The sequence below is a fragment of the Metarhizium robertsii genome (assembly GCF_000187425.2).
Source record: "Metarhizium robertsii ARSEF 23 chromosome Unknown MAA_Scf_6, whole genome shotgun sequence".
Classification (NCBI taxonomy): domain Eukaryota; kingdom Fungi; phylum Ascomycota; class Sordariomycetes; order Hypocreales; family Clavicipitaceae; genus Metarhizium; species Metarhizium robertsii.
Genome location: NW_011942204.1, coordinates 2,213,682 through 2,239,991, shown reverse-complemented (window position 1 = coordinate 2,239,991; position 26,310 = coordinate 2,213,682). Strand labels below are relative to the sequence as shown.

Below are 26,310 nucleotides of genomic sequence, written 5' to 3'. Positions count from 1 at the left end.
GCCCCCATGCCCTCCGTCACCTCCGCGAACAAGCATCCGTCGTCGGGGTTGAAACAAGAAAGAGAAGGGACAAGTTACATGGCGCTCGCCACTGGTTCCTGTCCGTCGGGATCGACTAGTGCGGCGGTTCCTGCAGGGAGGCTTTTTTATGATTTGTGGGGTAGGAAGGGGCCGACGTGGGCTCGACGTGGGCTCGACGTGGGCCACCCCCTTTCACCCACTAAAAAAAAAAAGAGGAAAAGAAAAGACAAAGGGATCGATACGTACTAGTACGGAGTACGGAACTTGGCATATGGCATGGCATCCTGGCGTGAGGGGGGAGGAGACACTGCGGTGGAGTCGGAAAGGGGGAAAATCTGGGGAAATGGCAAAAATGGCGCACTTGGTTTTGGCCTTTTTAGGCGGCTTCTTTTTCTTCTTCTTTTTTTTTTTCCTTCCGTGGATGTAGTAGGATGTGCTGGTGGAATGGGTGTGTGTGCATGCAAGTTTGCAGAGGCTTGATGCATGTAGGGACCATCCTTGCCTTGCCACGTTGGGGGAGGCCCACGGGGGAGGGGAGTTGGGACGACAGAGGTACGTAGTGCTAGTACATGTGTGGGCGTGTCGTAGAGGCGACGGCTTCGTGGAATGCAGCGTTCCGGAACTACTCCCGTTCTTTCCTTTTTTTGCTGCTCCTTTCTTTTTTATGCCGCAGGCGATCCGCCCGAGGGTTCGATGCTGACATGGTTGGTGGTGTCTTTTGCATTCCTCAGTCCCAGGTAGTTGGTTGCTTTTGGGCATGGCAAGCATCGCACACGCAAAGGGGCAGTCGGCATGTGGTGAACAATCCATTGGTTGCACTACCCAAACTAGCAGACATGCAGCACTCTAGTACATCTATCTACATCTACATCCACATCTAGTCTACGCCTTGGTCGTCGAGGGGGCTCGCGCCTCCAGGAGAGCCGCTGTGCGTGGCATTTCGCAACATGCCACTTGCGCCGCCTCGCGTCCATGCCTTGCCATTGGTGACGACGTCCAATGCTCGCCGCTCGGCCTTGTTTCTGCTGTTCGCCTTGGGACCGCCGGCGTCCTCGTCCTCGTCGTTATCTGTGTCCAGCAGTTCGTCCTCGAGCGACTTGCCGCGCGCTGAGAGGCGCTGCATGCGCATGCCCTGCGAGCCGTCGGCGTACAGGTTGGGATCACGCCCTAGCACGCGGTCTGCTTTACTCAGTAATCTTCTTGGTGCGTTCCCGTCCGCGGCACTTGTTGGCGTATACTGATTTGGATTTGACGGGTGTCCCATGTCGTCGTCCTGGCCGCCCCAGCCCGCGCTGATTTCTCTTGCGCGCTGCTCCTCGCGCTCGCGCTTGATGCGGTCTCGTGCTTCGAGCCACTTGGGGCTCGCTTCCCACGACCAGCCGTCGCCCGTCGTGTTGCATATCGGGATGGCCCAAAGCCAAGGATTTGGCCCTAGCAGGTGCCGTAGGTTCTTCTTCCACCCGAGATCAAACGCGCTCGGGAGCTTTGTCGAATCTTGCTCGTCGAGGTACTCTTCATACCGCCGCCGGGACTGCAGCCTCTCGTGTTCCTCGTACGACAGCTGCACCGGTTGAGGGCTGTCTCGCGGTCCTGGTGCTCGCCACGCTGCCGCCGGGCTGTAGTTGAAGTCGTTGCTCGGTCTGCGCTCCTCGCCTTCCTCGGGCCTTGTAATTCCCGGTAGGGCGTTCGTGTGAAAGTCCACAAACTGCTGCGCCGCCTGCGGGAGCCGGTTCGCGGGATTGTGCGCCGCCCGGTAAGGCTGCTTCAGCGGTGACAGGTACCGCGTCTTTTCGAGGCATTCAATCGTCGTCTGCCCCTTGAGGGCGAGCATTACGTGCCATCCTGTGAAGACGCCCATCACGATGCCGATGATGCCGCTGAGGACGCTCAAAACTATGAAATTGACGGGCAATAGTGCGTCCAGCTTCTCCACGTCTTCTTCGATTACCTCCGACCACACCCATGTGCCGCTCACGGCGAATGCGTAAACGCACAAAACCGTCGTGTATATGAGAAATAGCAAAAAGGCCTTGTAGTTCCGGAGACCCAGACAGGTCGCCAGCCACGGACAGTGGTGGTCCATCTTGAGTACACACCGACGGCACGTGGAGCAGTGGTGTGCGCGGTCCGGTTTCCGCGCCTGGCACTTTTTGCAGAAGCGAATCTCGCCGTTGCTTTTGACGGTGACCGATGTCGCCGGAGGGTGATGGTTCTGCGTCGTCGTCGGCAAGAGGCCGTAGCCGTCGCGGTTCGTTGTCGACCCGGGATCGGTAAAGACGGCCGTGGTGTAGGACCAGTTTAATAGCAGGTATATGACGACGCCGACTGTAGATGATGCGGTTCCTGGAAACGTAAGCGTCAGACACCACTGTTTACTCCTACTTCTCGGAGGGTCACACAGAACCGCGGGGGTCATGCCGTACCTAACCAGCTCCCCTTGGGCGCAACTGAGCCTATCTCAATCACCATCCATATCGCCCATGTCGTCAGTCCGTAGACGAATATCAGCGGTATGTACGTGGCTATTGCACAGCACGCACGCTCAATCGTACGCGCGCACCGCCGGGGCATCGTGGTGCCCTGGTACGACGGCTCCCCGTCGAGCTCGTGGCCGTCCAATGTGGCAGATGTGAGTGACTGGTGCGAGGCTCAAGCTTTGCCAACAACGATGCTAGTGTCTTGAACTCGGGCGATTAGCGGCTCGTTGTCATCAGAGGTGATGGGAATATCGTGATGGAATATAAGAAAAGGGATGATTCAGAGTTGCTAGGCTAGAGATTCCGGGATGACGTTGGCGCCATTGGTGCTGATGCTGATGCTGGTCGTGGTTTGTGTGGTCACTTGTGCACAAAGGCAAAGCAAGAGACACAATGGCTGGCAAGCCAGCAGGGGGAGTTTCAAGCATGGATCCGCGCGGTCCATTCGGCTTGTGGTCACGGCGTCCATGGGGGTCTGGGCTTTGTCATCATAAGCTACCCTGCACATCTCTAGGTGCAATGTATTCGTACCGTGATAGCAAACATTATTTAATCCCGAGCAAGTGTCCTCAGTCTGTTATCCCTCTCCAGTCCCTCCTGGATCTGCTGTCGATGCAAGATGACCTTTTCAATCCATCAACATATAATGTATTACAACATCGTCTGCCCACGAACCAAAACATCTCGTCAATCCATTATTACCAATGCACCTGTCCGTGATCCTTTGAAGTGTCCTTCTTCGGCCCGCGAAACGCAGCGCGAGCACTTTCTGCAGTCTTGTACTGCAAGGTCCCGTCCTCATTTCGCCTCTCCTCAACGTCGATGATACCCGCAGTCAACTGATCCAAGTATGCCTCGTAATTATCGGCTTCACGGATTTGACACCTCGCCGAGCTCGACTCAACGTGGGAGGTAATTGCAGTCAACGTCTTAAAGACTTTCTGACAATATGGGCAGCGATAGGTCCTGTTGCCATGGGCAGGTGATCGAAGATGAGAAACCAACTGACCCTGTCTTTTGAAGCATTTTCTAGACAAAGTGAGAACTTGTCCAAAAATTAGACGAATCACCTGAAACGACATTTACTCACCCGCATCTAACCTTGGGACAAATGTACTGCTCAATGATATCGGAGTAGTATCGCGCCGCATTAAAGGCCGGGTTATCGGGGTCATCAGCATCCATAGACTCAAAGATCATTCGGGGACTCGGTGTCGTAGCAGTGTCAAGCTGAGATCTTGTTGGCATCTGCGCAGGAGGGGCACCAGGAAACAAGTTTTTCTTCTCCCCCCATGCCGTCTTTGCTTCACTCTGATGAAATTCATCTTTATCACTCTTTGGGGTCTCGCCTGTGGTATGCCCGGCCTTGTTCGAAAGCTCTGGAAATCCCATCTCTGTGAAGCTAAACCCCTGATCGCGTACATCTCGCCAAATATGTCTCGGGCTCCCGCCCTGCTTGGGAGACACGTAACTGGTGTAGTTATTCTTCACAGATTCCATGGTAAGTGTCTCGAGCTGCCTCGGAAATTCAAGTTTCTTCTCCCGCATTTCATCAAGAACCGCCTCATCGATACGAATACATTCACCTTTCTCAATGTGCCATATGAGACTTGCCAGACGGGGGAACGGGCCTTGACCACAGCCAGGACAGTCGAGCTTTTGTTGTTTGGGATGGTTCTGGATAATGTGTGTCAGTTACTGGTCATGGGGTATGAAGGTGGATGGCAAACCTGGATGATGTGGGAGATTTCTGCCGCTTGAGTTTTGAAATCTTGCCCACAAAACTTGCAGTGGATATGGTTTTCGGCACCAGTACTGCGCATATACTCCTTATGCTTGAAGATGGCCTCCCAGGTGGCAAAGACGCGGTTGCAAGGCTTGCAGTACCAACGGCCATCTTCGCGGACGATGGACATGATGAGACTGTTGAGAGCTGGCAAGCTGTAGAGTTGATTGACGTATCCGGCGAAGGTGTTAGAGAAGAGACGACGGGAGAGAGAAGGAGGAGAGGAAAGCAAGTGATCTCGTGGTCAGGTGGATAGATTATTAGTGCCGATTAGGAAACCGCGACTTCCCCTTCCACTCGCCATTTAACTCTGGCACCCATTTGCGCCACGCATTATGCTTCGAAGCCACTTGTGCATACTTAATTCCCTAACTAGAATCAAGAGCCTTTTTTGAACTCGATTATGCTAATCTAACTCGGGGTACGCCGAACGGCCCATGTCCATTTCAGCATCCCCATCACCATACTGGTGGTCCCCGTACTGTTCCATATGGTTATAATATCCAGTGTCAGGGTACTCCTCATTATCCGATCCATCGTCGTCTTCATCTTCATCATCATCATCATCTCGTTCACTGCCAGAATCTTCATCATCAGACTCCATTCTATCTGTGCCAATTACACTGCTATCGATAAAAGGAGCAGGAGATATCTCATGAGCCACGCTTGGACTCTTCCCAATGTCTCGGAACCGAACATTATATCCTGTACTCTTCTTTTTTAATGGCCCCCTCCCGTGGAGGACAGTGTGCTCCTCTGTCGTAAGATGTAAATTCGGCAAGGGGAGGTGGAATGTATTTGACACAGTACGGATCGGAGTTGCATCACCAAATTCCAATGTCTGTGCAAAGTCTTCCTTTGTTAAGTGCCTTCCAAACCGGATAGCTACCAGTTTAGTCTTCATTATTGCCTTGACCTTTGCCCACAAGCCACCGTGGTACCAGCCACTATTCACGACGTCGCACTGAGGGCGTACGGCCGCGTTGTCGAGTAATTCTTTCAGTAGAGAATCGGTAATATCACAGCCCTGCCATACCTTGCCGTCCGTGTGATATGACTTTCCGTCGAAGATGTGACTGTCTGCTTCCATGCTGGGTGTATTCTGTGATTCACCAATCTGCGTCTTGCGAAGTGACTGCCACGGCTGGTGCTTGATCGTACGTTTGTGCTTCTTAAGCTTGAACATAAGCGTCTGATAGATGCGATACTTGGGATCGGTCCTAGGGTCGGTGCCGTAGGGAACCACACTATCTCTCCATGGGCCGCCTTTGAACTGATACGCTGCGTAGTTGAGATATTTCTTCAATTCGTTCCAGCTCTGGAGCTTGCCTCGCAAGTGATTGAGCAAAGACCGACGAGTCCACAGAGGGCGATGTTGGAAGGCGTCTTCTAGTTGAGCTAGGACCTCGATCATTCTGGGATCCGTCATATCTGGCGGCACCTGCGGCCCGTCTGGAGCCGGGTCTTCTGCACTAATAAAATACCCTACCTGCTTGACTGCAGTCAAATTGATTGTGTCGCCGTCCTCAGTGGTACGGACGTACGGATTCTGCGAGTAGAAGTAGTTGAATGGCAAACTCATGTGCGTGAAGATGGGCGGAGGAATGATGTCAACATTGGGGGGACGATCTGTTCCACTTTGAAGGGTGAACTCCTTCAATTTTTGAACTAGTCGTACGTTGATTAGTACAAGACCATGGGCATGGTTTCCGCAAGGGATACACACCATCTCCTGGCAAAACTTGCTCAGCATATCTCTGAGCAAACTCTGATCGATTCATATCCCAGTAAAAGTCGGCCAAAGCACGGAACCGATGCGTATGTTTGATAGTACCAACCGCTTCGACGTGGTATCTTCCAGCATTGTCTTGAAGCTTTCTCCGAAGAACTTTGGGCTCATCCAGTCGCGCAATCGATTGCACTTTTTCCTTGTCATTGGTTCCAGGCGCATCTGATAAATTTACATCTCCCTGCCACGGGCCGTTACTTCCTCGTCTCCGTCTGCGGCCCGTTCTCTTGGGGACAGTGACCTTGAGAACCACGTTGTGCGATGCGGCGTTATGAGACATGATAGGCTTGCAAAAGGGGCTTTCTGGGTTCAGATACAACGGTACTGAGTTCCTCAAAGGGTCCATGAGCTGGATGGAAAGTGTTTAGAATAACTAAATATTTTGCAGCCGAAAACAAAATAAGATGAAACTCACGTGTTCTAGAGACGGGACTCTCCCAAAGGCCTTGACCGCCCGATCAATGTTTTCCACAACGGCGGGTATTTCCACAGCGGCCAGGTCCCGCGGCGGTATGCGAAACCGTGGTGCCCCCTCTTCTTCTGGTTGATGATTCGACAGCGACCTCATTGTTGATGGACCAGCCATCTCGTCATCCGAGAGTGGTTCCATGGTGCTCAAGCGTATTAAAGTGTCATGTCTGATGATGGTGCCCGTAACTGAGGAAGAAACTGCAGGGCTTGGTGGCGGAAGATTATGCAATAGGATCAATCGATGCTCCCTGGCGCCGAGCTGATATTGGCTTACTGACAGAATTTCGGATCAAAGGGGCTTACAAATTTGCGAATGGTGCCTTTTCTCCCAAGTATCGTGAGTGATTAGTTTCTGTTGAACGATATTGTGTTGTATTAGAGGTGGTTCCGAAGGAGTTGAATAACGGCTGTGAGTTGAGGTTCCACATCCGGACTGGTGCCGATTATGGTCCGTGCACGCTTGGCGTGAATTGCTCGGCGGGCTCACTCTTTTTGCTAGGTGCGCTCACCCCCCTTAGTAGGTAAGTATTTATTGTGTCTAAACTCTCCCTATATATTCCTAAGAGATAATTTATGGTAAAATATATTTACCTACGATAAAATATACAGTAATATATTATAATATAGCCTAATATCTAGGTACCTGGTAGTGCGTGAGCGCACCTAGCAAAAAGAGTGAGCCCGCCGAGCAATTCACGCCAAGCGTGCACGGACCATAATCGGCACCAGTGCTTGGCCGCTCCTTGTCAGCACCCAGACGACAATTCCTCTCAGTCTGGTGCCAGTCTCCTGATCAACAAGCAACAAGAGTCCGGTGCTGGTGGTTTCTAATTAGTACCACTGGAAGCACCGTGGGTTGTATTAACGGAGCACGGCACGCTAACAAGGCCCGAGTACCGCCCACATGCACTGTGTTGCTAGTAGTACTACTACTACCAGACAGCACATACACATCTAAACATGACTCCACGGAATTGAGGATTTCCATGTCCCTCTGGTCGCGTTTCGGCCCGTTGATTGGGCGATCAACGCAGCTAGCAACGAGTACCTACCTGGTATTGACTTTACTCTGTTTGCTGTTTAGAGTGGTTCAACTGATGATGCCGTCTCGCCCAACTGGGAGCATCGCCCTGCGCTACGTTTTGTCCAGAGCCGAGACATATTACCAGACATTTGGTAGCTCGGGTGCCGTCTCCTTCCCCCAGGCAAACAAGGTGGTACTATTTGAACCCCTCACCCCGTGAAAAACGAAGCAGAGCGAGGCGGGAGAATGGGTGCTCGAGAGTATTATTTAGGTGTGATTTTAATACCAGAAACTAGAACGAACAAGTACCGAGGTACCCAAGTGCCTTGTGTCCAGGCCTGGCCTGCCAGCTGCATCGACCGTGCTGTGCTGCATGTCGCACCTTGGAGCCCTTCATTTGCGTCTGCATGGCCAGGACCAGTTTGGCTGTTGTTGCTCTCCACCTCTCCTCCAATCCAATTGCCCAACTCCCAAGCAAGCCCAAGTCAAAGCAGACAGACCAGAGTCGACGGAGCCGACGCCTCAAGCATCTGGGCTGTAACCCCCTGTCGTCAACAGGTCCCTCTCCTGCAGCTGGCTGATGGGCCTGGCAGTCGCGCTTTCTACTCTGTACTCGGTGCGGAGGTGAAGTCGAGATATTTGTGCGCACCAGCCGGCCGTTGGCTTCTCGCACCTCTTGCACCTCCCTCACTTGATCCCGACCTCGATTCTGCACGTGAGATCTGCGGGCTTGTTGGCCTCCGTGGGAACTGGAGTTCGGTGTACTGCGGTTAGTCTGTGAGCACTGAGGATAGAGGCGGGCGCAGAAGGCTCCCTCCAGTGCCCAAAGTGTACTGCGCCGGGTTCCATACAACACACGACGACGATTGACGGCTCAGAATTGCTCTCGGCTAATCAACTCGACTGGTGTTGCCCGCTCGACCGTCTCACCCAGTCCTGGTTGAAGCACCCAGGCACCCAGGCACCCCAGTGCCCAGCTCAGAGGGCCCGCCGACTTGCACACTTGCACCTGACCCCCTTGGCCCCCGTTGGCCTTGGCTTGTGTGTTGACTGACCCCGTTCCTCGAGCCAAAGCTACCCCACCGCAGCAATCAGTCGCAGACTCGACCTCGCAGCAACAAGCGTCCGCATCAGCAACGCCAACAACGCCAGCCCGTCCGCTGTCCGTCGTCTGCCGTTTCCCGTCCGAGTCTGCCTCCCGTCAACCCCATCGTCGACGACGAACACGAGAAGGTAGATGCTGTCGACGACCAACATGAAGCGCTTTGGCAAAGGACTAGTAAGTCATCTTGCCCGACTCCCTTGATTGACCACCCATGGCCCCATGGCCCCATGACCTCATCCTCATGCGTCTGTGTGATGGATTTGGATTTGGGTTTGGGCTTCGCTTTGGGCCACGGCGTCGCCATTCCATCTGTATCAATTAAACGCCATGGCGCAGTGTGCTAACACGCGCTGCTCACCCCTCCCAACAGCTCGCGCGAGGCAAGGATGCCAGCAAATCCTCCAAGAAGAATAAGGATTCCAAGGATGGCACGTCGTCCCCTTCGTCCCGAGACTCGTCGAACCAGTCTCCTGTCCTTACGCCCACCTCCTCCTCCACCACGCTCAACGACATCCGCAATAAGCCTTTACCATCCAGCACCACCGGACACGGCGACCATGGAGTTCCAAACCAGCCGTCAAATCCAGGCCAGCAAGGCAATGTTCCCGATCGGTTTGGCCCCATGGGTGGTGCTTCGAGTCCAAACGGTGGCAATGCCAATGCTAGATTACCCCCCACCGTTGTCATCAGCCCAACCCCAGGAGTAAGTAGAATTATTCTGATGGCTTGCGGTGCAATTGATGGTACTCTTTGATGTTGACGCTCCGGCAGCATATCCCCCCCCCTGGAGCCGCCGAAACTATGCCTCACGACCTGGCACCACCCAAGGCGGGCCAGAAGTCACTCATGATCCATCGAGGCATTGACAACCGCGACGCCATTCCTGAAGGTCTGCGAACCCCCAAACGGCAGCACTCGTCTCGATTCGACATCTCGGCTCACCGAGAACTGGAAAAACTACCGGGCTTCCACGAAGTTCCTCCTAACAGGAGACAAGAGCTTTTCATGCAAAAGATTGACCAATGCAACGTCATCTTTGATTTCAACGATGCCAGCGGAGACATGAAAGCCAAGGAGATCAAGCGCCTGGCATTACACGAGTTGCTTGACTATGTTGCCAACAACAGGCAAGTCATCACGGAGCCCATGTATCCGAGAGTCGTCGACATGTTCGCCAAGAACTTGTTCCGACCCATCCCTCCCCCGATGAACCCACAGGGCGAGGCGTTCGACCCAGAGGAAGATGAGCCCGTCTTGGAGGTCGCTTGGCCGCATATTCAGGTAGTCTATGAGTTCTTCCTTCGCTTTATAGAGAGCCAAGATTTCAACACCAACATTGCCAAAGCCTACATTGACCACAGCTTTGTCCTACAACTTCTCGACTTGTTTGATTCCGAGGATCCTCGAGAACGAGACTTCCTAAAGACGACCCTTCATCGTATCTATGGTAAATTCCTCAACCTCCGATCTTTCATCCGCCGATCCATCAACAATGTCTTCTTCCAATTTACGTACGAGACGGAGCGCTTCAACGGCATTGCCGAACTACTCGAGATTTTGGGATCTATTATCAATGGCTTTGCCCTACCACTAAAGGAAGAACACAAGATCTTCCTGACCCGCGTCTTGCTTCCTTTGCACAAGCCCAAGAGCTTGAGCATGTACCATCCGCAGCTGGCCTACTGCATTGTACAATTTTTGGAAAAAGATGCGTCTCTTACTGAAGATGTATGTGGTCTATTATTCCTCTCCTCGTGCTACTGACATGTAGACTAATGCGTGTGTTTACTCTCCAGGTCGTTCTTGGCCTACTTCGATACTGGCCTAAAGTCAATAGCACCAAAGAAGTCATGTTTTTGAACGAGGTTGAAGACATTTTCGAAGTCATGGACCCGGCCGAATTCGCCAAGGTCCAGGAACCGCTGTTCCATCAACTCGCCAAGTCCGTGGCTAGCCCTCACTTCCAGGTCGCAGAACGCGCGCTTTACTTCTGGAATAACGAGTACTTCTGCAATCTTGTCAGTGACAACGTAGAAATAATTCTGCCCATTATGTTTGCGCCGCTCTACGAGAATTCTAAGGGTCACTGGAACAGGTATGAACCATTGATTGGGGAGGCGTACTAGAGTGCCTTGTTTTTGTTTTTATGCTGATCACCCTGCCAGGACGATTCACGGAATGGTTTACAATGCTATGAAGCTATTCATGGAAATCAACCCTCAGCTGTTTGATGATTGCTCTCACGACTACACCGAGCAGCAAAATAGTGCAGCTGAGCGAGAGGCACTCCGAGAACGCAAGTGGGCTGCCTTAGCAGAGAAGGCTGATCAGCGACGAGTATCTGGCGGTGTTTCTGATGCCCCCTCACGACCACAAGTTGGCGGGGTTTTGTCAAGGGTGGATGAAGTAGACCCTGTTACCGAGGATAACCAGAAGCGGCTTGATTCACTTCAGCTACAGGATGCTGCCGGTAGACGGCCTGGTGGCCACGAACGACAGAACTCTCAGAGCTCTGCTCGAAGCAGATGATCATCCCGTTTCCCGGTCATATTTCTGCAAGAACACCCTGCCTTCGCCATCTAAAAGACCAGTTGATATCGCAATGGCCATATATTGCGGGAAATCTGGTAATTTTCCATGGAAAATTACATTGCATTGGCTTAGCTGATATACCTGGAGATGATGCTACAGTAGTTTCCTGGGGCATACCAACAACACGAACAGAACTTGATTGGGGCAGTTGCACGCTACCCCTTCCTCTTTTACGGCTATCATGACACATTTTGCAACATATTTATGCGGCTTTGTCCTTTGTTCCGGTGATTGTGCGGACATTAATTCGTTCTACGGTGCGCTTTCTCCTAATCAAGTACCAGAAAAGGGACCTCCCTAGGGGATTGGGGGATTGCAGGGCTCCTTTTATTACTTTATTTTTTTTCTTACACTTTTTTCCACGTTTGCAAATTGGATCCATGGTTGAGTGGAACAAAAGAAAAGCGCTTGAGAATTTGCATCAAACTGGCATGTTTGGCATTGTTCTCGCATTTTTGCCTCTGTTTTATTTCGATCTTCTGACTCTGTGTCGGGAAAAAGTGATTGGAAGCACATGAGGCGTGAGGAGTTGTGCCAAAACACCGTTGTTCGGAATGGGGAAAGCAAAGGGGCGCAGGAAATGTAGGTAGCATGGAGAAGTGTAGGCTGTGGGTGGCTGGCTTCGTTGCTATTTTGTAGACGGCTGGTGATATTCCAATAGACTTTTCCTACCTGTTATTGTCAGGACCATGTTGTGCTTTTGATGATATTGTTCACTACTGTTGAGAAGTCTTATTCTGCACTGTGTGGGCTATTTTATTGTTGAATTTGTTGATTGTGACAAGGCACAATGTCACTGGATCTATCTATATTGATCATCATCCTCGGGATTTGGCATTATCTCCCTCTATTGTAGCCCCTTCCACCGCCTCGGTAGTATCCCCGTCCCCGTCCTCTAAACCCGTCATATCCACCCCGTTGATTATAATTGTTATATTGTGCTTGGGCTTGGGTTGTTGGAGGAGGTGGCGGGGGAGTTTGCCCGTTCCACACACCCATCATCTGAGCTGCAAAGGTAGGATCTGGCATCCAGCCTTGTGGAGGAAGGGGAGGAGGCGGTGGCGGCCAGGGACCTGTGTATCCTGCCGGTAGGGGAGGTATGGGCATGTTGAATGGCATATTGGGGTTGGCGGTTGGCTGGGGAGATGGCTTCGGAGAGCCGCGATGGGGACTGCTGCTATAGGACCTGCGGCGGCTGCGGGTTCGTGATCGTGATCGCGAGCGCGAGCGCGAGGCTGATCGGGGTGTGTAGCTTCTGCTGCGGCTGCGGCTGCGGCTGCGGCTTCTGGAAGGTGACATGCGCCTGCGTTTGAAGGATCGTGATGAAGAGCGGCGGCTGCGCGAATAGCTGCGCGCTGAAGATTGAGACTCGGACCGACCTCTTTGTTTGCCTTTTCTGCGGTCCTTCATTCGTTCGCAGAACCGTCTGGACCAGCCGTAGTACGTCTCTCCGCCAATGACTTCACCCGTGATTTCATCCAATACGATCCTCTCGCCCATTTCATTCACGTCGATGTGCGCGTCGTCGTCTGGTCTTCTGTCGCGGGAGAAGATTCTCTCCGCATCGGAAAGCAACGCCTTTACCGCAGCGGTGACGACATTGTCCGCCGGCCCTGGGGCGAGTTGAATTGGACGAATGAGATCTGGGAGCATTGGTTTTGTGGAATTCGGCACCAGGTGAGGCAGCCACGTGGCTGCCGGTAAATCGTACCATGCTGTCGATGCGTCGCCGTGGAAAGATGGCAGTATGAAGGGCGCCTCCTTGGCGAGTTTGAGAGATGTATTGACAGGTTCTGGGGTTGCGGAGACGGTCGACCCGGCGAGGGCTTCTTGAAGTTTGGGGATCACAGCATCGGAAGTGTATTGTTTTGATTTCCATATGGAAACGAGGTCTTGTAGCTTCTTGATGTGTTTCGGACATTTCTCGAATGAGGCGGCAGCGCTGATCAGCGGAGGGAGGTACGCTTCCACGGTGGTACGGAAGTCTTGGTTTCCCTGGCGCGCAGCGTGGTACAGCACGTCGTTGACAATGTAGAGTACGTGTAGACGGCGGCGTTTTGTGCTGGGACGAGGGTGTGCCGCGTCATCGACTTGTGCATTTGACAGGGCGACGAGGTATTTTGCAAGAGCGGTGCTTCGGCCACTAGAGTGGATTATGTTGCTGAGGATGTAGTCTTTGCAGGTCTGTATGGCGATTTCAAGAGACACGATTTTAGCATGGCTACGAGGAAAGCACCGAGAAACAGTTTTTCTCTTTGTTTTATCCGCCTACAGGGGGGCGGGGACAAAAAACTTCTCGAAGGGTGGCTTAGTGCAAACCTGGACATTGGGGCGGGAGCACTGCGTCAGTGTTGAAGTGACTTGTTGAAAGAAAGTGTCGACTGAGGGACGGCTGATGGATGCTGGGTCGGCGCGGAAGAGAGATGCTGATAGGGCAGCTTTGGCGATGGTTAGTTCGGGAGTCGCCATGGTGCGCGGGGAGTTGGTGGATGGCGAAGTCGACGATGAAGCTTGAAATGGGACGTTGGGAGCTGGCAGCTTTACGATGGTGTTTTCGGTGTTGTAGCTTGACGGTGGTTTGACCAATGAGGTACTGGTTTGTGGGGCGTGGCCTGATTCCAGTTGTAGGAGATATGGTGCGAAATTTTGCGGTTTTCTCATCAAGGTCGGGTAGTAGAGGGGTTGGTTGATTGCTAGATTCTTGGTAAATGAGCGATGCCTTTATTGAGCTGATTTGTGCCGTCATTGAAGCCGGGTAGTGTGAGCCGTCACTTGATATAGTGGGAGGAGGAAAGTCGAAGATCAAGAAACGTGTGGTCACGAATGCCCCCGTCTTCCCCCTTTCTATATGGAAGAAAAGAAACTTAAAGGACAGAGAAATACTGGCAGAATAAGTGTTCATGTATAACTCAAAGGTGCAGCACGTATCATACAAGCTTCCCCCCTCGCCGATATCTCCAATACACAAAACAGCCAGCCTGCGATACGCCCCCTACGGCTATCTGACCGTCAACTGCCGCTTTACGCTCACGTCTTGTATGTTATGAAAACCGATCACCCTTCGGACTCCTATACGGCGTGGAACTCTCATATTTGCTCTTCTCCCGCGTCTGCTGCGACTCTGTCACCGCAGCATGTCTTGTCGCAGCCGGATCATTGCCCGCCTCTTGGCTCGGCGAGCCAGCTGTGTCTGTGATGGCAGGGGCGCCGTTACCGTTGGTGACCGATGAAGATGTCGACCCGGGGCCGGAATACTCTAGCGATCGAAGATCTTCCCTCTTCTTGCGCGCGGCTTGAAGCTTGGCCTGACGGTCGGCGTTGATTTCTCGTTTGGCAAAGTAGTATGCGCCTGCGCCGGCTGCAATTGGCAAAGACGAAATCTCGCGTTAGACGGTGTGCTAGTGGGTTATAATCGTGGGGGGAAAATCAAATGTTGAACCTTACCAACACAGAGGGAACCCCAGCCCAGCCTAAATGAAAGATGGTGTTAGTAGTTTGGCGAGGAAGCTCGGGAATCGGCGGACGGAACAAACCAGAAAGACTTAACCTATTGGCATAATGTTAATGCTGAATAGGAGGCGATTGGAAAAATTCCGATAGGGCTTCTCTCACAGTATTCATTTTGTGATTGATTGATTGATCGTGTGCGGTGTACGAAGTATATAATGGTAACTGTCGAGGTGTAGATGTTGAACCTATGTTGCGGATCTTCAACGGCGCAGGTGGATTTGGACGCTTAACATTGTTTAGCCACAGTGGCTGAGGCGAAGCTGGGCTTCGACGCCTAAACTTGGTCCGACAGCCGAAGCATCGGCGGCTTTGGGCAGGTCAAGCACGTGCGGCAGCGACCGGCACTTACACTTTCGGCATTTTACGGAGTAGTCATGCGTACTGTCGACTTTTCGAATTGAAGCCGAATGCACATCAAAGGTGGCTGTTACAGCAACTGCCGGCCGCCGACCACCGAGGTACGGAGTACGAACCATGAGGCTCAACTGCTTTTGCTCGACATTTCCGGTTTGTTTCACCCTGCGTCTTTGCTCGGTGCATTTGCACGCTGCTTGGGGGGGCTAAAATGTCATGCGTGGCTCAAGCTCTCTCTGTGTTCCTTGCACCGCCAGGAAGCCCCGCCTCAGACATGCTAACCGTGGCGTTGGGTCTTTTGGGCCTGTATCAACGGGTCAACCAACCCGTCATGACTGTTTTAGGCAGACCTTGACCTCGTGCTTGCTTGTTAATCGGAACATTCCCAGCAACCTTGTTGGTGAGTCCAAAGTTAGAACCGGACACTTTAAAAGCACCCTGCTGCGGCGGAGGCAGAAGCCCCAGTCAAGTCGTTTCACAAGCTCCGCCATCCGCACTGTACGGTGCCGCAGATGTCTCACCCGTTGCCACAGTGTCTGCAGCCACAATCCATGACATTAATGACGATCCCCTCCACCGCCTCCAACTGCAGAGGGGGAGGGGGGAAGGGAGAGGGCCAACTCGTACCTGTCGACAGAGACCAACAAGACACGCAAGCCATCCCAATTGCCCATCGCCCATCGACCGTGCCGTTCTTCCAGCCAGCTGTTTATTCTTTTTTTATCGACAACCGTTTACTTTGGCCGTTTGATAATTTTGATCTAGTGTTCTGTGGCTGTTCAATGTTGACAACACAAAGACCGCGTGGCCTATCAGCGTGTTCCACTTCCAACGTCGACGTACTCCATCAACGACCGCATCCCGTGTTGCCTACGACTCGTTTTATTTGGCCGATAGCTTTTCTCCCTGTACCCGATTGCCTCGACTGAGCCATCTGAGGGAATCTGGCCATTGGCTCATCAAGGCAACGAAGCATTCGCATCTGTTCCCGCCACAACTTACTTCAACGCAAAGCCAACCCCGCGGGCATGATTTAACGTTGGACCTTGCAAAGAATGGGTGTACAAGGAGTTCACGCCCCAAACCCATGTCCCCAATACCACACCAGCATTGAAGTTGGCATTCGATGTCATCACATCATTCTCCTACCATGGAGCCGCCGGGCAATGATGGGCCTGATGGTTCCTCTATCGTAAGTACAAGCCATCTTTGCATCTTGTGGGTACACAATTATTGCTTTCCTCTCTGACGCACCTAGAAACCTGTGTCTTCCCTCCTCGCACGGTTCGAGAATCTAAGTCAAACTGCTCCTCTCGTCCCTCCTCAAAATGCGCCTTCGAGGCCCATTTCTCCAGCCCCCAAGCCTGATAGATTACGAGCTTTCAAATTATCGCAAGATCCTCCTCCCTCTCCCAGTCCAGCGTCAGCGCTCGCAAGCTCCCTTGCAGCAGCTCCTCCAAAGACACCGGTTAAGTCTCCTGCGAAACCAATACAGCTCCACGCGACAGAACCAAACACTCTTCGTGACGGAAGTCCTGCGCTAGCACATACATCTACGCGGCCACTGGTGGACGGCGCCAAGTCACCAGCCTTAACAATGCCTCCGCCGCCAGCTCTCAAAGTCCTGCCACCTCAATCTCCGCCCAAAACTCACTCTTCGGCTGTTATGTCTGCCAATCAATCGCCATTTTTAGATCCGACGACAGCTACATCGCAAGAGCTCCCAGGCGCTTCGCCAATACCCATTAAGCTACCCAGTCGACCTATCACCCCGATTCATCCTCTCTCTGCTCCCCGTTCGCCTCGCTTGACTTCGACACAGCCTCCATCACCACCTCCTCCAAGACGGTCTGTCGAAATAAGGCGGGAACCGAAGCAACCTCCGCCGCCGCCAGCTCCTCGTCTCGACAAGTCCAGAAAAACGACACCGGTTTCATCGAGTCTTCCGGATACGCGCAAGATCAGCACGTCCAGCAAAGGCAACATTGTTGACGAGACGTCTCCCTTCAACAGCCCACCAGCCAGTCCGGAAAAACCTGACGGAGACGAGAGTGCTCCTGAGCTACCCATGCGACCAAGAGCAGAACCCAACAAGGACCTTGTCTCCAGAACTAAGCCTGTTGTAGGTGCGGCTTTTGAGCCGCCACCGGTACATCACTCTATAGCAGTCAGGAGAACAGAACGTGATCCGATCGTGAATGGAACCACCAAGCCATCTCTCATAACGCAACACCCTATAGATGATCGATTCGCCCACTCTCCCAAACGATCGACTAGCGACCTGACGGCAATGACATACGGCGCCAACAGCTACAGCTCAGACAAACCGCCCCCGAAACCACCTAGACCAGCTCAACAGCGAACTTCTGCCACGCCGGATATCTTATCCAGCTCCGCACCAGCTGGACGGTCCCAGCAGCAGCCGCAGCAGCAGCAATTGACCACTCACCAGTTTCCTGCGCCACCCACCCGAAATCATGTGCCCGTAAAGACGGTTGGCCGGTCCGCGGATAGGGAGGTGCCTGATCCGCGAGCGCTCATGCTGCCTCCGTCATCAATATCGGCCAGTCGCCCAACACCCCGTAGTATCGAGCCTGAGCCTGCAGCAAGTGCAGAGCCGGCTGCACATGTAACGGCGTTTCCGGACTGCGCAAATGTAAATCGAAAACCACCACATGCCAAAAAGGGCTGCCATGAGATCCAGACCAAATATGATCCTAGAATATTTGACGTTTGTGGTGACCTGGCCTGTACCAGTGGCCAATTGACGAGAGTTTGGAATATCCGAGATGGAGAGCAGATTATGAGTCTTGCTCACACCGAAGGAGTCAGGGCAACTGCAGTTTTGTTTAAGCCAGCCGCCGACCCAGACCACGAAGGAGCCTTCATATGGATCGGTACCAATATGGGCGAGCTCATGGAGGTCGAGGTGGCCACGCAACGGATTACTGAAGTAAGGGCAGGTGTGCACGGCAAGGCGGAGATCACGAAAATATACCGACACTACAACCAACTATGGTCACTAGACGAAGGAGGCACACTGAATCTTTGGCCTGGTGACAATGATGGCGTTCCGAACCTGAAAAGCCATCCCATTATTCAGCCAAGCAGGCTTCCAAAAGGTGCCACCTTCTCCATGGTGGTTGGTAGCGAACTATGGCACGCAACTGGCAAAGCGATTCGGGTGTTTGAGCCTTCAACTGACGGGTCCAGACCCTTTCAGGTGTTGGTTCGACCTTTGACCGCTGACGGTTGTGGCGATGTTAGTGCCGGAACCTTACTCAGTTCAATGCCTGGCAAGGTGTACTTTGGTCATATGGACGGAAAAGTGAGTATTTTTTCGTCATCAGACTACACTTGTCAAATGATCTTGAATGTTAGTTCCTGGAAGATCAATGGACTTGCCGGTGTGGGACATAATATTTGGGCAGCCTACAACACGGGCAAGATTTGTGTATACGACACTACCGAGCAACCCTGGACTCTGAAGAAGGAGTGGCAAGCGCACGATCAATCAGTCTTGAAGATGAAGATGGACCCGTCGAGTGCCTACCGTATAGATCAGCTGCAAGTTGCATCTCTTGGCACTGATAGCAAAGTCAGGTTGTGGGACGGTATGCTGCAGGACACCTGGCTGGAAGATGACATCAAGTCTAAAGACATAGACTATTGCGAGTTTGAAGAAATCAAAGCCATGGTTTTCACATGGAACGCTGGAGCATCAACTCCCCATAGCCTCCGATATTCGAAAGGCGACGGCGACTCTACCTTCTTCCAGGATCTGCTGCGGTCGAGCGGGTCTCCCGATATTCTTATTTTTGGATTCCAAGAACTAGTCGATTTGGAAGACAAGACGGCTACAGCCAAGCGGCTTCTCAAATCCAAGAAGAAGGAAGGGACCGAGCAAGAACGCATGAGTCATCAATATCGCGACTGGAGAGACTTTTTACTCAAGACATTGGACGACTACATGCCTGGCGATGACTTGTACCATCTCCTCCAATCATCGCCTTTAGTGGGGTTATTTACTTGCGTGTTTGTAAAATCAACTATTAGGGACAGGATCCGAGACCTAAACGCAGCAGAGGTCAAGCGAGGCATGGGGGGTCTACACGGAAATAAAGGTGCCATTGCAATCCGATTCCGAGTGGATGATACTTCGCTCTGTTTCATCAACTGCCATCTGGCAGCTGGACAATCGCAAGCAAACTCGCGTCACAACGATATTGCTGCGATTCTGGAGGCGAATTTGTTTCCGACCGAATTGGATCCAGAAACGCGACTGGACACATTCACAGGCGGGGGTGATGGGTCCATGATTCTTGACCATGAGCTTTGCATTCTAAATGGTGACCTCAACTACCGTATTGATACCATGTCTCGTGATACCGTGGTTAAGGCGGTTAAGCAGCAGCAGCTCGCCAAGTTACTTGACCGCGACCAGCTCCTGGTGGCACGACGTCGCAACGCTGCCTTTCGCCTGCGTGCGTTTGAAGAGCTTCCCATAACATTTTCGCCGACCTACAAGTACGATGTCGGCACAGATACGTATGACACCAGTGAGAAGAGACGAAGTCCAGCCTGGTGTGATCGTTTGCTCTTCCGAGGACAGGGACGCGTACGCCAACTGGATTACAAGAGACACGAAGTGCGAGCCAGCGATCATCGACCTGTTACGGGAAGTTTCCGCCTCTGGGTGAAGAAGGTTGATGCCGCCGGGAGGGCCAGGGCTTGGATGGAGAGCCAGGGACGATTTGAGAGTGTGCGAGCACAAGTCATGGCCAATGAGAAGTGAGTTACTCACCATGCTGCGAGCAACAGAGTGGCCATCAAGGAACATGGATTTATGCTAACCTTTCTTAGAATGGCTTACCTTGCACACTACTGCGGATTCGACGAGGTAACAAGCCGGGCACTAATAGAAGAGAAATCATCACGAAGAGTACACCGGAGCCCCAGTAGGAATAGGAGCGACGGCTATTAGAGCAAGCACATATATTTGGCGCATTGAATTTTTTTAATCCTCATGGCAGGCGGGCATATCCAGCGTAACGTCGAGACGAATCTTTACGGACAAATGGTGGTTAGCGAGACCGGGACAGCGTACCGTCAAAACGCAATAGAAGGAGGGACGGGCGTTAACGGGGCTTACGAATGATTTTGACGGATGGGTGGTTTAACGTGAGGTGGGAATGGCTACCTAGGTATTTAGGTATATAATTGATGCCAAGATAAGATAGACTTGGTAACGCCCAACTGATGGCATCGAGCATGATGACTGTAAGCTCACGTGGACATCAAAAATACTTACGTTGTCATTCAAATGAGAAAACGACCAACTTTTTGAACGAAGCCGGCAGGGTCCGTGTAGTTTGGAACAAGTTGGCTATTAGACGTTGCGCAGGGGGTATCACTCTACGATGTAGGGGAACATAGAATCGAGGGGCAAAGTAACCTTGCTTGGAAATAAGTATAGGTTTTAGTAGGTATTTATACCCGCACGTACGTCGGTTGTTTCCTGACGTGCATGGACAACATCCCCCAGGAGCCGACGGAGTTGCAAGGGGGAAGGCTTCCGAACAAAAACTCAATGCGAGGTGGCTGACGGAGGTACTCGGTAGTTCCACTGACGGCAACGGCACTCGCCCCATTCATACCGGCTCTGGCCAATTACACAGGAGGATGACCCTGACAAGCCCCTTGGCTTTGGTGCTAATTTAGGTGGCAGCTCCAGCTCAATATCAAATCATGAATCTCAGTACTACTCCGTAGATCCGATAAACTACTATTTCCAACCGAACTCTTTCTTTTTCTCTGGTCTCCTCTTCACTAACGGAGAAAGGAATTTTACTACTTGACACAGAGAAACCGAAAGACTTGGCAGCGACGCTTGCACGCCTCAATCGCAGCACAGGCGGACCAGGAGATTGATAGCAGTGGGGCAAGGGGAACATTGAAAGGAAAGGGGAGAGGAGAGTCAGGAGACGACCATCACCACAATCTCACCAGACTTGACGAAAAACACACCAGGTGGCAAGTCGCCGACATGGCAGCACAGGAAGCACAGGAAGCGCCCCCGGCGGCAGCAGAGGCTCTCAAAGTCCCCCTCGAGGCACCCACGCCCGAGAGCACGGCCGAGCCCCGTCCAGAACTCACGCCCGACCAGCAGACCAAGTACACGACGCTGCTGGAGCGCGCGAGGTCCATCAGCGAGGTCAAGTGCGCGTCCAAGAACAACCAAGACAAGTCGGGCCCGGTGACGGAGCACGAGCGCGCGTGGCTCACCCGCGAGTGCATCCTGCGCTACCTCCGCGCGACCAACTGGGCGGTGGGCGAGTCGGAGCAGCGGCTGCGCGACACGCTCGCCTGGCGGCGCGAGTACGGGCTCGACGCCTTCACGGCCGACTACATCTCGCCGGAGCAGGAGACGGGCAAGCAAATCATTGTCGGGTTCGACAAGCAGGCCCGGCCGTGCCAGTACCTCAACCCGGGGCGGCAGAACACCGACCCCAGCCCGCGCCAGATCCACCACCTCTTCTACATGGTCGAGCGCGTCGTCGACGTCATGCCCCCCGGCGTCGAGAAGCTCAACCTCATGATCAACTTCAAGCCCAGCGCGCAGAGGCAGAATACGAGCGTGCCCGTGTCGACGGCCCGGGAGGTGCTGCATATTCTGCAGAGCCACTACCCGGAGCGCTTGGGCAAGGCGCTGATTATCAACGGTGAGTTTTTTGTGTGTTTTTCAAGGGTTGAAAAAAAAAAAACCCCCAGAGAGGGAGAAGGAGATTGCTGACAATTCGTTTCTTTTTTTGGTATTTTTTTTATAGTCCCCTGGATCGTGCGGGGCTTCTTCAAGCTCATCCAGCCGTTCATGCACCCCGTGACGCGCGAGAAGCTCAAATTCAACGAGGACATGAGGCAGTTCGTGCCGGCGGCGCAGCTCTGGAGCTCCGACTGGAACGGCGACCTGGACTTTGAGTACGACCACGCCGTCTACTGGCCTGCCCTGAACGGCATGTGCCGCCGGAGGCGGGAGGAGAGGCTGGCCAGGTGGAAGGCCGCCGGCAGCCTGGTCGGCGAGTCGGAGGACTACCTTGCCGGCGGGACCGACGTGAGCGTTGGCGGCTTCAAGTACACGGGCGGCGACGGCGACGGCGACGGCGACGTGGATCTTGTGCAGGAGAAGATGGCGGCTGCGACGGTGGAGGACGGGGGAGCGTGTCCGGTTGCCGCTGCGTAGTCGAAGCTCCCCCGGGGCCCAGGGGTGAGTGAGAGGAGAGGGTTATCTGCGTTTCGATTTGAATTTTGCCATGTTTGTAAATTAAGAATAGCCCTGCGGCATGTATTTTCTTCTTTTTTTTATTTTGTTTTGCTGTTTGCATAGAGTAGCGTAATTAGATAGACTTGGCTATATTTTCGTTCCCTTCCCTTTCTTCCCTTCCTTTCTTGACAGGAGCATCGCCACGCAGCGGTTCATGTTGCGTCAAGTTCAATGTCGGCCCGTGCCGCCGCTCCGATGTCAGGGCTCAGGGGGTGGACAAGGCCGCCAGTCTCGAATCCCTCAAAGATGATGATGGCCAGGGGTATGGATTCATACAGATGCGTCTTTGTGCTCTGAAGTCTGGCATTTGCATGACTGCGAGGCCGAAACAGGGCGCAGTCGGTCCGTGATCCCATCTATTCGGTGACTGTTGTACTGACCCCCCGTACCTGCTTCCGTGCGACTTGTTGTGTCCTGTTGCCTGTCAAGCCGAGGTTCACCGGCGGTATGATGATGGCAGACATTTCCATTGTTTACATGCTGACAATTCCGTGTGCAAGGGAGAAGTAAACGGAAGCTTGCGGCCGCGGTTAACTGGCTGCCATAGCCACATATCAGATAAGACGCAGTCGAGTTGCTTTGGCATTCTGTGTTTTAAAGTAAAAAAGCCTCTAGCCCAGGGAAAGCCAACTCCTAGATACAACAGCCTCTTCATCCGCTTCACTGTTCAGGGCTGGTAACATGACACATGACATTCACACGTATTTATGCACATGTAGACTATATGCAGTAGGACCAACTCATGCATGGCACTCCCCCAGAGCCCCAGACCAACAAGGCAACCAGCCTCATCTCCAGTCGGTTGTTGCTGACGCGTCACGCGCACTTTTCAGCATCGGAGTTCCCAAGGGGTGCCTTGCTTAGGGTCCCGTCGTCAGCGGCAGTGTTTCGATCTGGGTCCAGGTACAAAGACGTGCAAAGATTGTTGGTCTCTCCTCCGCGCTCCCCTCTGCACGGTAAGAAAAAGCATGGCTCGAGCTGCCTGTGAAACGTCATCGGGCAAGTTTCCGACAAAAGTTGGTCAAGGTCAACGGAACGACGTAGCAGGGGGAATTTTCGAACAACGGCCCTGGGCAGCAGATTAATGCCCAAGCTTTTGATGAACAAATTAAGGCGTGCGGAGAGTGTTCGCTGCTGTGAGCATCGTGTCAGGCGCGCGTCAGGTGCACAGCAGTGACTCTGCTCGAGCCATTCAAAACAAAGAGTTGATTCATATTGATGCGACGTCGCATTTTGCGTCACCTTGGCTATTCGAGGACACAAACTGGCACATTTGACTGACTTGAGTTTTGTGTATGTCCATGTTCTTCCTTTGTGATATCACAACGGTGCGGCCCTGGTCTTAGTGACCATGTGGAATGCGCGGAATGATTGGTCATCTAGCTGAACCTCTTGGAAAATGAGAAACCTATCAGGGCAAACCGAGTATTTTATCGAAATAAGGGAGTCCGCATTAGCGTACTCGGGCTGAGCTGAATGAGACTGCGGATAAACATCGTCAGCCACGCATGCACCAGGGGCCAGGGATTTTGGCCATTGCGTCGGGGCTGTCACTGGCTTTACAGTGTATGGAGAATTCCTTAGCCATTTCAAGTCGCACAAGAGGACTATGCTCTGCGAGTTTCATGTGGTCCCTCTACGATAGCAGCGCCAGCTTTGTCCAAGCTTTGTTCGAACGCTGATTGCACTCCGGCCCGGTTTGCCACCTAGGCGATAATATTAGCGAGTCTGCTTAGTTTACGAGTCAACATCCTCGAAACATGTAGCATTCAACCACCACTCATTGAGACGTCGCCTCAGCCTGTAGGGGGCGCTTGGTTCACGACGAGCACGGCCTGCAAGCCGACAGGCAACAAAGCGTCACAAGTAAAAGCTTCGCCACTTCTTTCGAAGCAATGAATGAGCTCCTGACCAAACCAAACAACACAAAGGACTTACCACGGAAACATGTGCCGGACAATAAGACTAGGATTGTTGTCCCTGTTTTCTGCCTTTTCAGTGAGACGTTCTCGAATATATATACCGGAGGCTGGAGCCGTTTTACGTCCTCACCATCACAGATCATCGGCTCACCAACTCTCTCACCAAGATGGATTCCGAGCTTCCTCCCACCTCCCAGCACGACTCTGGTCCAGCTAGGGCCGAAGCTCAACCAGGCTTTTCCCCGGCGGACATCTTCGACAACCTCCTTGCCACCGCTGGCCGAGCATCACCACTGAAGCCGTTCTTTCTGTTCATATACCAAATTCTTGGTTTGCGACTGGGACTGGATCTATCCGTTATCATGGCGCTTCTTGGTGTGTTCTGGGTAACAATCAAGATTGGCGGCCAAGGGTACACTCTGGTTAACGCCTTCATCGAAAATCATTTAATGCATAGTGTAACTGTTCCCCAAGACGATGAGATCTACGACCATGTCAAGGCGTGGCTGTCCAAGCAGGAACGTGTGATTAAGACCTCGCGCCTCGTGGCCCAGACCGTGAAGAATGACGACTGCGACGACAAGGATCTTGAAAATCTCGACGTTACAGACGATGGTGATGAAACCCCCGATCAGCAACGACTCAACGTGTTGAAGTTGATATCCAGAGTAGTAAGGACTGTAACTTCTTATTGTGCCACCACGCTTGATTGCTGACCCTTTTTGCAGCGCCATCAATACTTTCCAGCGATAGGAAAGACCAGGTTCTGGCATAAAAACAGATATTTTGTCGTACATCGTTCGAAGAGTCTAGTCATGGAAACTTCCGAATTCCCGCTGAAGGTGAATGCTGACGAAGAGATTAAAATCTCCTGTTTGTGGAGTTCGAGGGGTATGTTCAGCACCACGAGCCCTAAGTAAGGCTCAACTAACACTATGCTAGAGCCTATCGACAAATTGTTACTCGAAGCCAAAGAGATGTACTACTGCGAAATGAAGAAAAGGACCATAATATATCGGCCCGAGGTTGTGGACCACACCAACAGACCCAGTTCATGGCGCCTAGCCGCAAAGCGTCCCAAGCGATCCAAGGAAACAGTTATACTTCCCGGAGCGATAACAGATTTCCTTTTACCCGACATTAGAGAATTCCTCATGACCAAAACTGAGCGATGGTATACTGCTCGTGATATCCCCTGGCGCCGAGGATACCTCTTTTTCGGGCCACCGGGGACCGGAAAGACGAGTTTTGTCGCTGTGATAGCCGCATATTTTCTGCTTGATATCTATACTGTTAATCTGAGTGAGCCTAATATGACGGATGCGAATCTTTTGAGACTCTTTCGTGATCTTCCCCGACGATGCATGGTTCTGATAGAAGATATCGATGTATCGGGTATACAACGCGATAGAGATTCGAAAGGCGTCGAGAGGAATCAAGGGACAGCCAATAGGATAGGAATGATCACCAAAACCTTTTCGTTTGGTGGTCTCCTGAATGCTATTGATGGTGTGGCGGCACAGGAGGGTCGCATCCTTATTATGACGACAAACAAGCCCGAGTCACTAGATGAAGCTCTCATCCGTCCTGGCCGCGTGGATGTCAAAATTGGGTTCCACAACGCCACAAAACAGCAATCTGCGGCATTGTTCTGTCGAATGTATGGGGATTCCACTCCCCTAGAGCCAAACAAGCCAGCTAGCAAGGGAATCAAGGACCAGAACAACGACAAAGTCTCCCTGTCGCAAGAGGAAATCAAAAGCCTTTCAGAAGAATTTAGCGAGAAGATTCCAGACCGCTTGTGTTCACCCGCCGAGATTCAGGAGTTTATGCTTTTACGAAAGGAAGATCCTAGAAAGGCAGTTGATGAGGTGGAAAGTTGGGTGGAGAAGATGAAGGAGCAAAAGAACTCCGGTTCTAATTAGGACGGTGTAGGGT

The 26,310-nt window shown here is 52.5% G+C and overlaps 9 protein-coding genes across 9 annotated transcripts; 4 read left to right on the top strand and 5 right to left on the bottom strand.

Annotated features, from left to right (window-relative positions):
- Window positions 1-898: 898 nt before the first annotated feature.
- Window positions 899-2,437, bottom strand: MAA_11361 (uncharacterized protein; the record flags this gene model as incomplete). Its single annotated transcript, XM_011413349.1, has 1 exon — window positions 899-2,437. The coding sequence occupies one exon, from the start codon at window positions 2,435-2,437 to the stop codon at window positions 899-901; it is 1,539 nt and encodes a 512-aa protein (XP_011411651.1).
- Window positions 2,438-3,196: 759 nt separating this feature from the next.
- Window positions 3,197-4,414, bottom strand: MAA_06169 (palmitoyltransferase PFA3; the record flags this gene model as incomplete). Its single annotated transcript, XM_007824167.2, has 3 exons — window positions 3,197-3,527; window positions 3,589-4,175; window positions 4,229-4,414. The coding sequence occupies 3 exons, from the start codon at window positions 4,412-4,414 to the stop codon at window positions 3,197-3,199; spliced, it is 1,104 nt and encodes a 367-aa protein (XP_007822358.2).
- Window positions 4,415-4,690: 276 nt separating this feature from the next.
- Window positions 4,691-6,683, bottom strand: MAA_06170 (Transcription factor IIIC, subunit 5; the record flags this gene model as incomplete). Its single annotated transcript, XM_007824168.1, has 3 exons — window positions 4,691-5,952; window positions 6,011-6,422; window positions 6,489-6,683. The coding sequence occupies 3 exons, from the start codon at window positions 6,681-6,683 to the stop codon at window positions 4,691-4,693; spliced, it is 1,869 nt and encodes a 622-aa protein (XP_007822359.1).
- Window positions 6,684-8,823: 2,140 nt separating this feature from the next.
- Window positions 8,824-11,202, top strand: MAA_06171 (serine/threonine protein phosphatase 2A; the record flags this gene model as incomplete). The annotated part of the gene is made up of 5 exons (XM_007824169.1): window positions 8,824-8,847; window positions 9,044-9,376; window positions 9,445-10,401; window positions 10,470-10,768; window positions 10,839-11,202. 5 exons carry the CDS (start codon window positions 8,824-8,826, stop codon window positions 11,200-11,202), a joined length of 1,977 nt encoding a protein of 658 aa, XP_007822360.1.
- Window positions 11,203-12,102: 900 nt separating this feature from the next.
- MAA_11360 (zinc finger domain-containing protein) lies at window positions 12,103-13,734 on the bottom strand (the record flags this gene model as incomplete). Its single annotated transcript, XM_011413348.1, has 2 exons — window positions 12,103-13,449; window positions 13,585-13,734. 2 exons carry the CDS (start codon window positions 13,732-13,734, stop codon window positions 12,103-12,105), a joined length of 1,497 nt encoding a protein of 498 aa, XP_011411650.1.
- A 572-nt stretch (window positions 13,735-14,306) lies between these two features.
- Window positions 14,307-14,886, bottom strand: MAA_06172 (uncharacterized protein; the record flags this gene model as incomplete). Its single annotated transcript, XM_007824170.2, has 4 exons — window positions 14,307-14,623; window positions 14,710-14,735; window positions 14,790-14,812; window positions 14,878-14,886. The coding sequence occupies 4 exons, from the start codon at window positions 14,884-14,886 to the stop codon at window positions 14,307-14,309; spliced, it is 375 nt and encodes a 124-aa protein (XP_007822361.2).
- Window positions 14,887-16,279: 1,393 nt separating this feature from the next.
- MAA_06173 (Inositol polyphosphate-related phosphatase) lies at window positions 16,280-20,287 on the top strand (the record flags this gene model as incomplete). Its single annotated transcript, XM_007824171.2, has 4 exons — window positions 16,280-16,321; window positions 16,388-19,920; window positions 19,993-20,087; window positions 20,163-20,287. The coding sequence occupies 4 exons, from the start codon at window positions 16,280-16,282 to the stop codon at window positions 20,285-20,287; spliced, it is 3,795 nt and encodes a 1,264-aa protein (XP_007822362.2).
- An 888-nt stretch (window positions 20,288-21,175) lies between these two features.
- Window positions 21,176-22,369, top strand: MAA_06174 (CRAL/TRIO domain protein; the record flags this gene model as incomplete). The annotated part of the gene is made up of 2 exons (XM_007824172.1): window positions 21,176-21,851; window positions 21,957-22,369. 2 exons carry the CDS (start codon window positions 21,176-21,178, stop codon window positions 22,367-22,369), a joined length of 1,089 nt encoding a protein of 362 aa, XP_007822363.1.
- Window positions 22,370-24,539: 2,170 nt separating this feature from the next.
- On the top strand, window positions 24,540-26,297 carry MAA_06175 (uncharacterized protein; the record flags this gene model as incomplete). Its single annotated transcript, XM_007824173.1, has 3 exons — window positions 24,540-25,043; window positions 25,101-25,263; window positions 25,315-26,297. 3 exons carry the CDS (start codon window positions 24,540-24,542, stop codon window positions 26,295-26,297), a joined length of 1,650 nt encoding a protein of 549 aa, XP_007822364.1.
- Window positions 26,298-26,310: the final 13 nt, after the last annotated feature.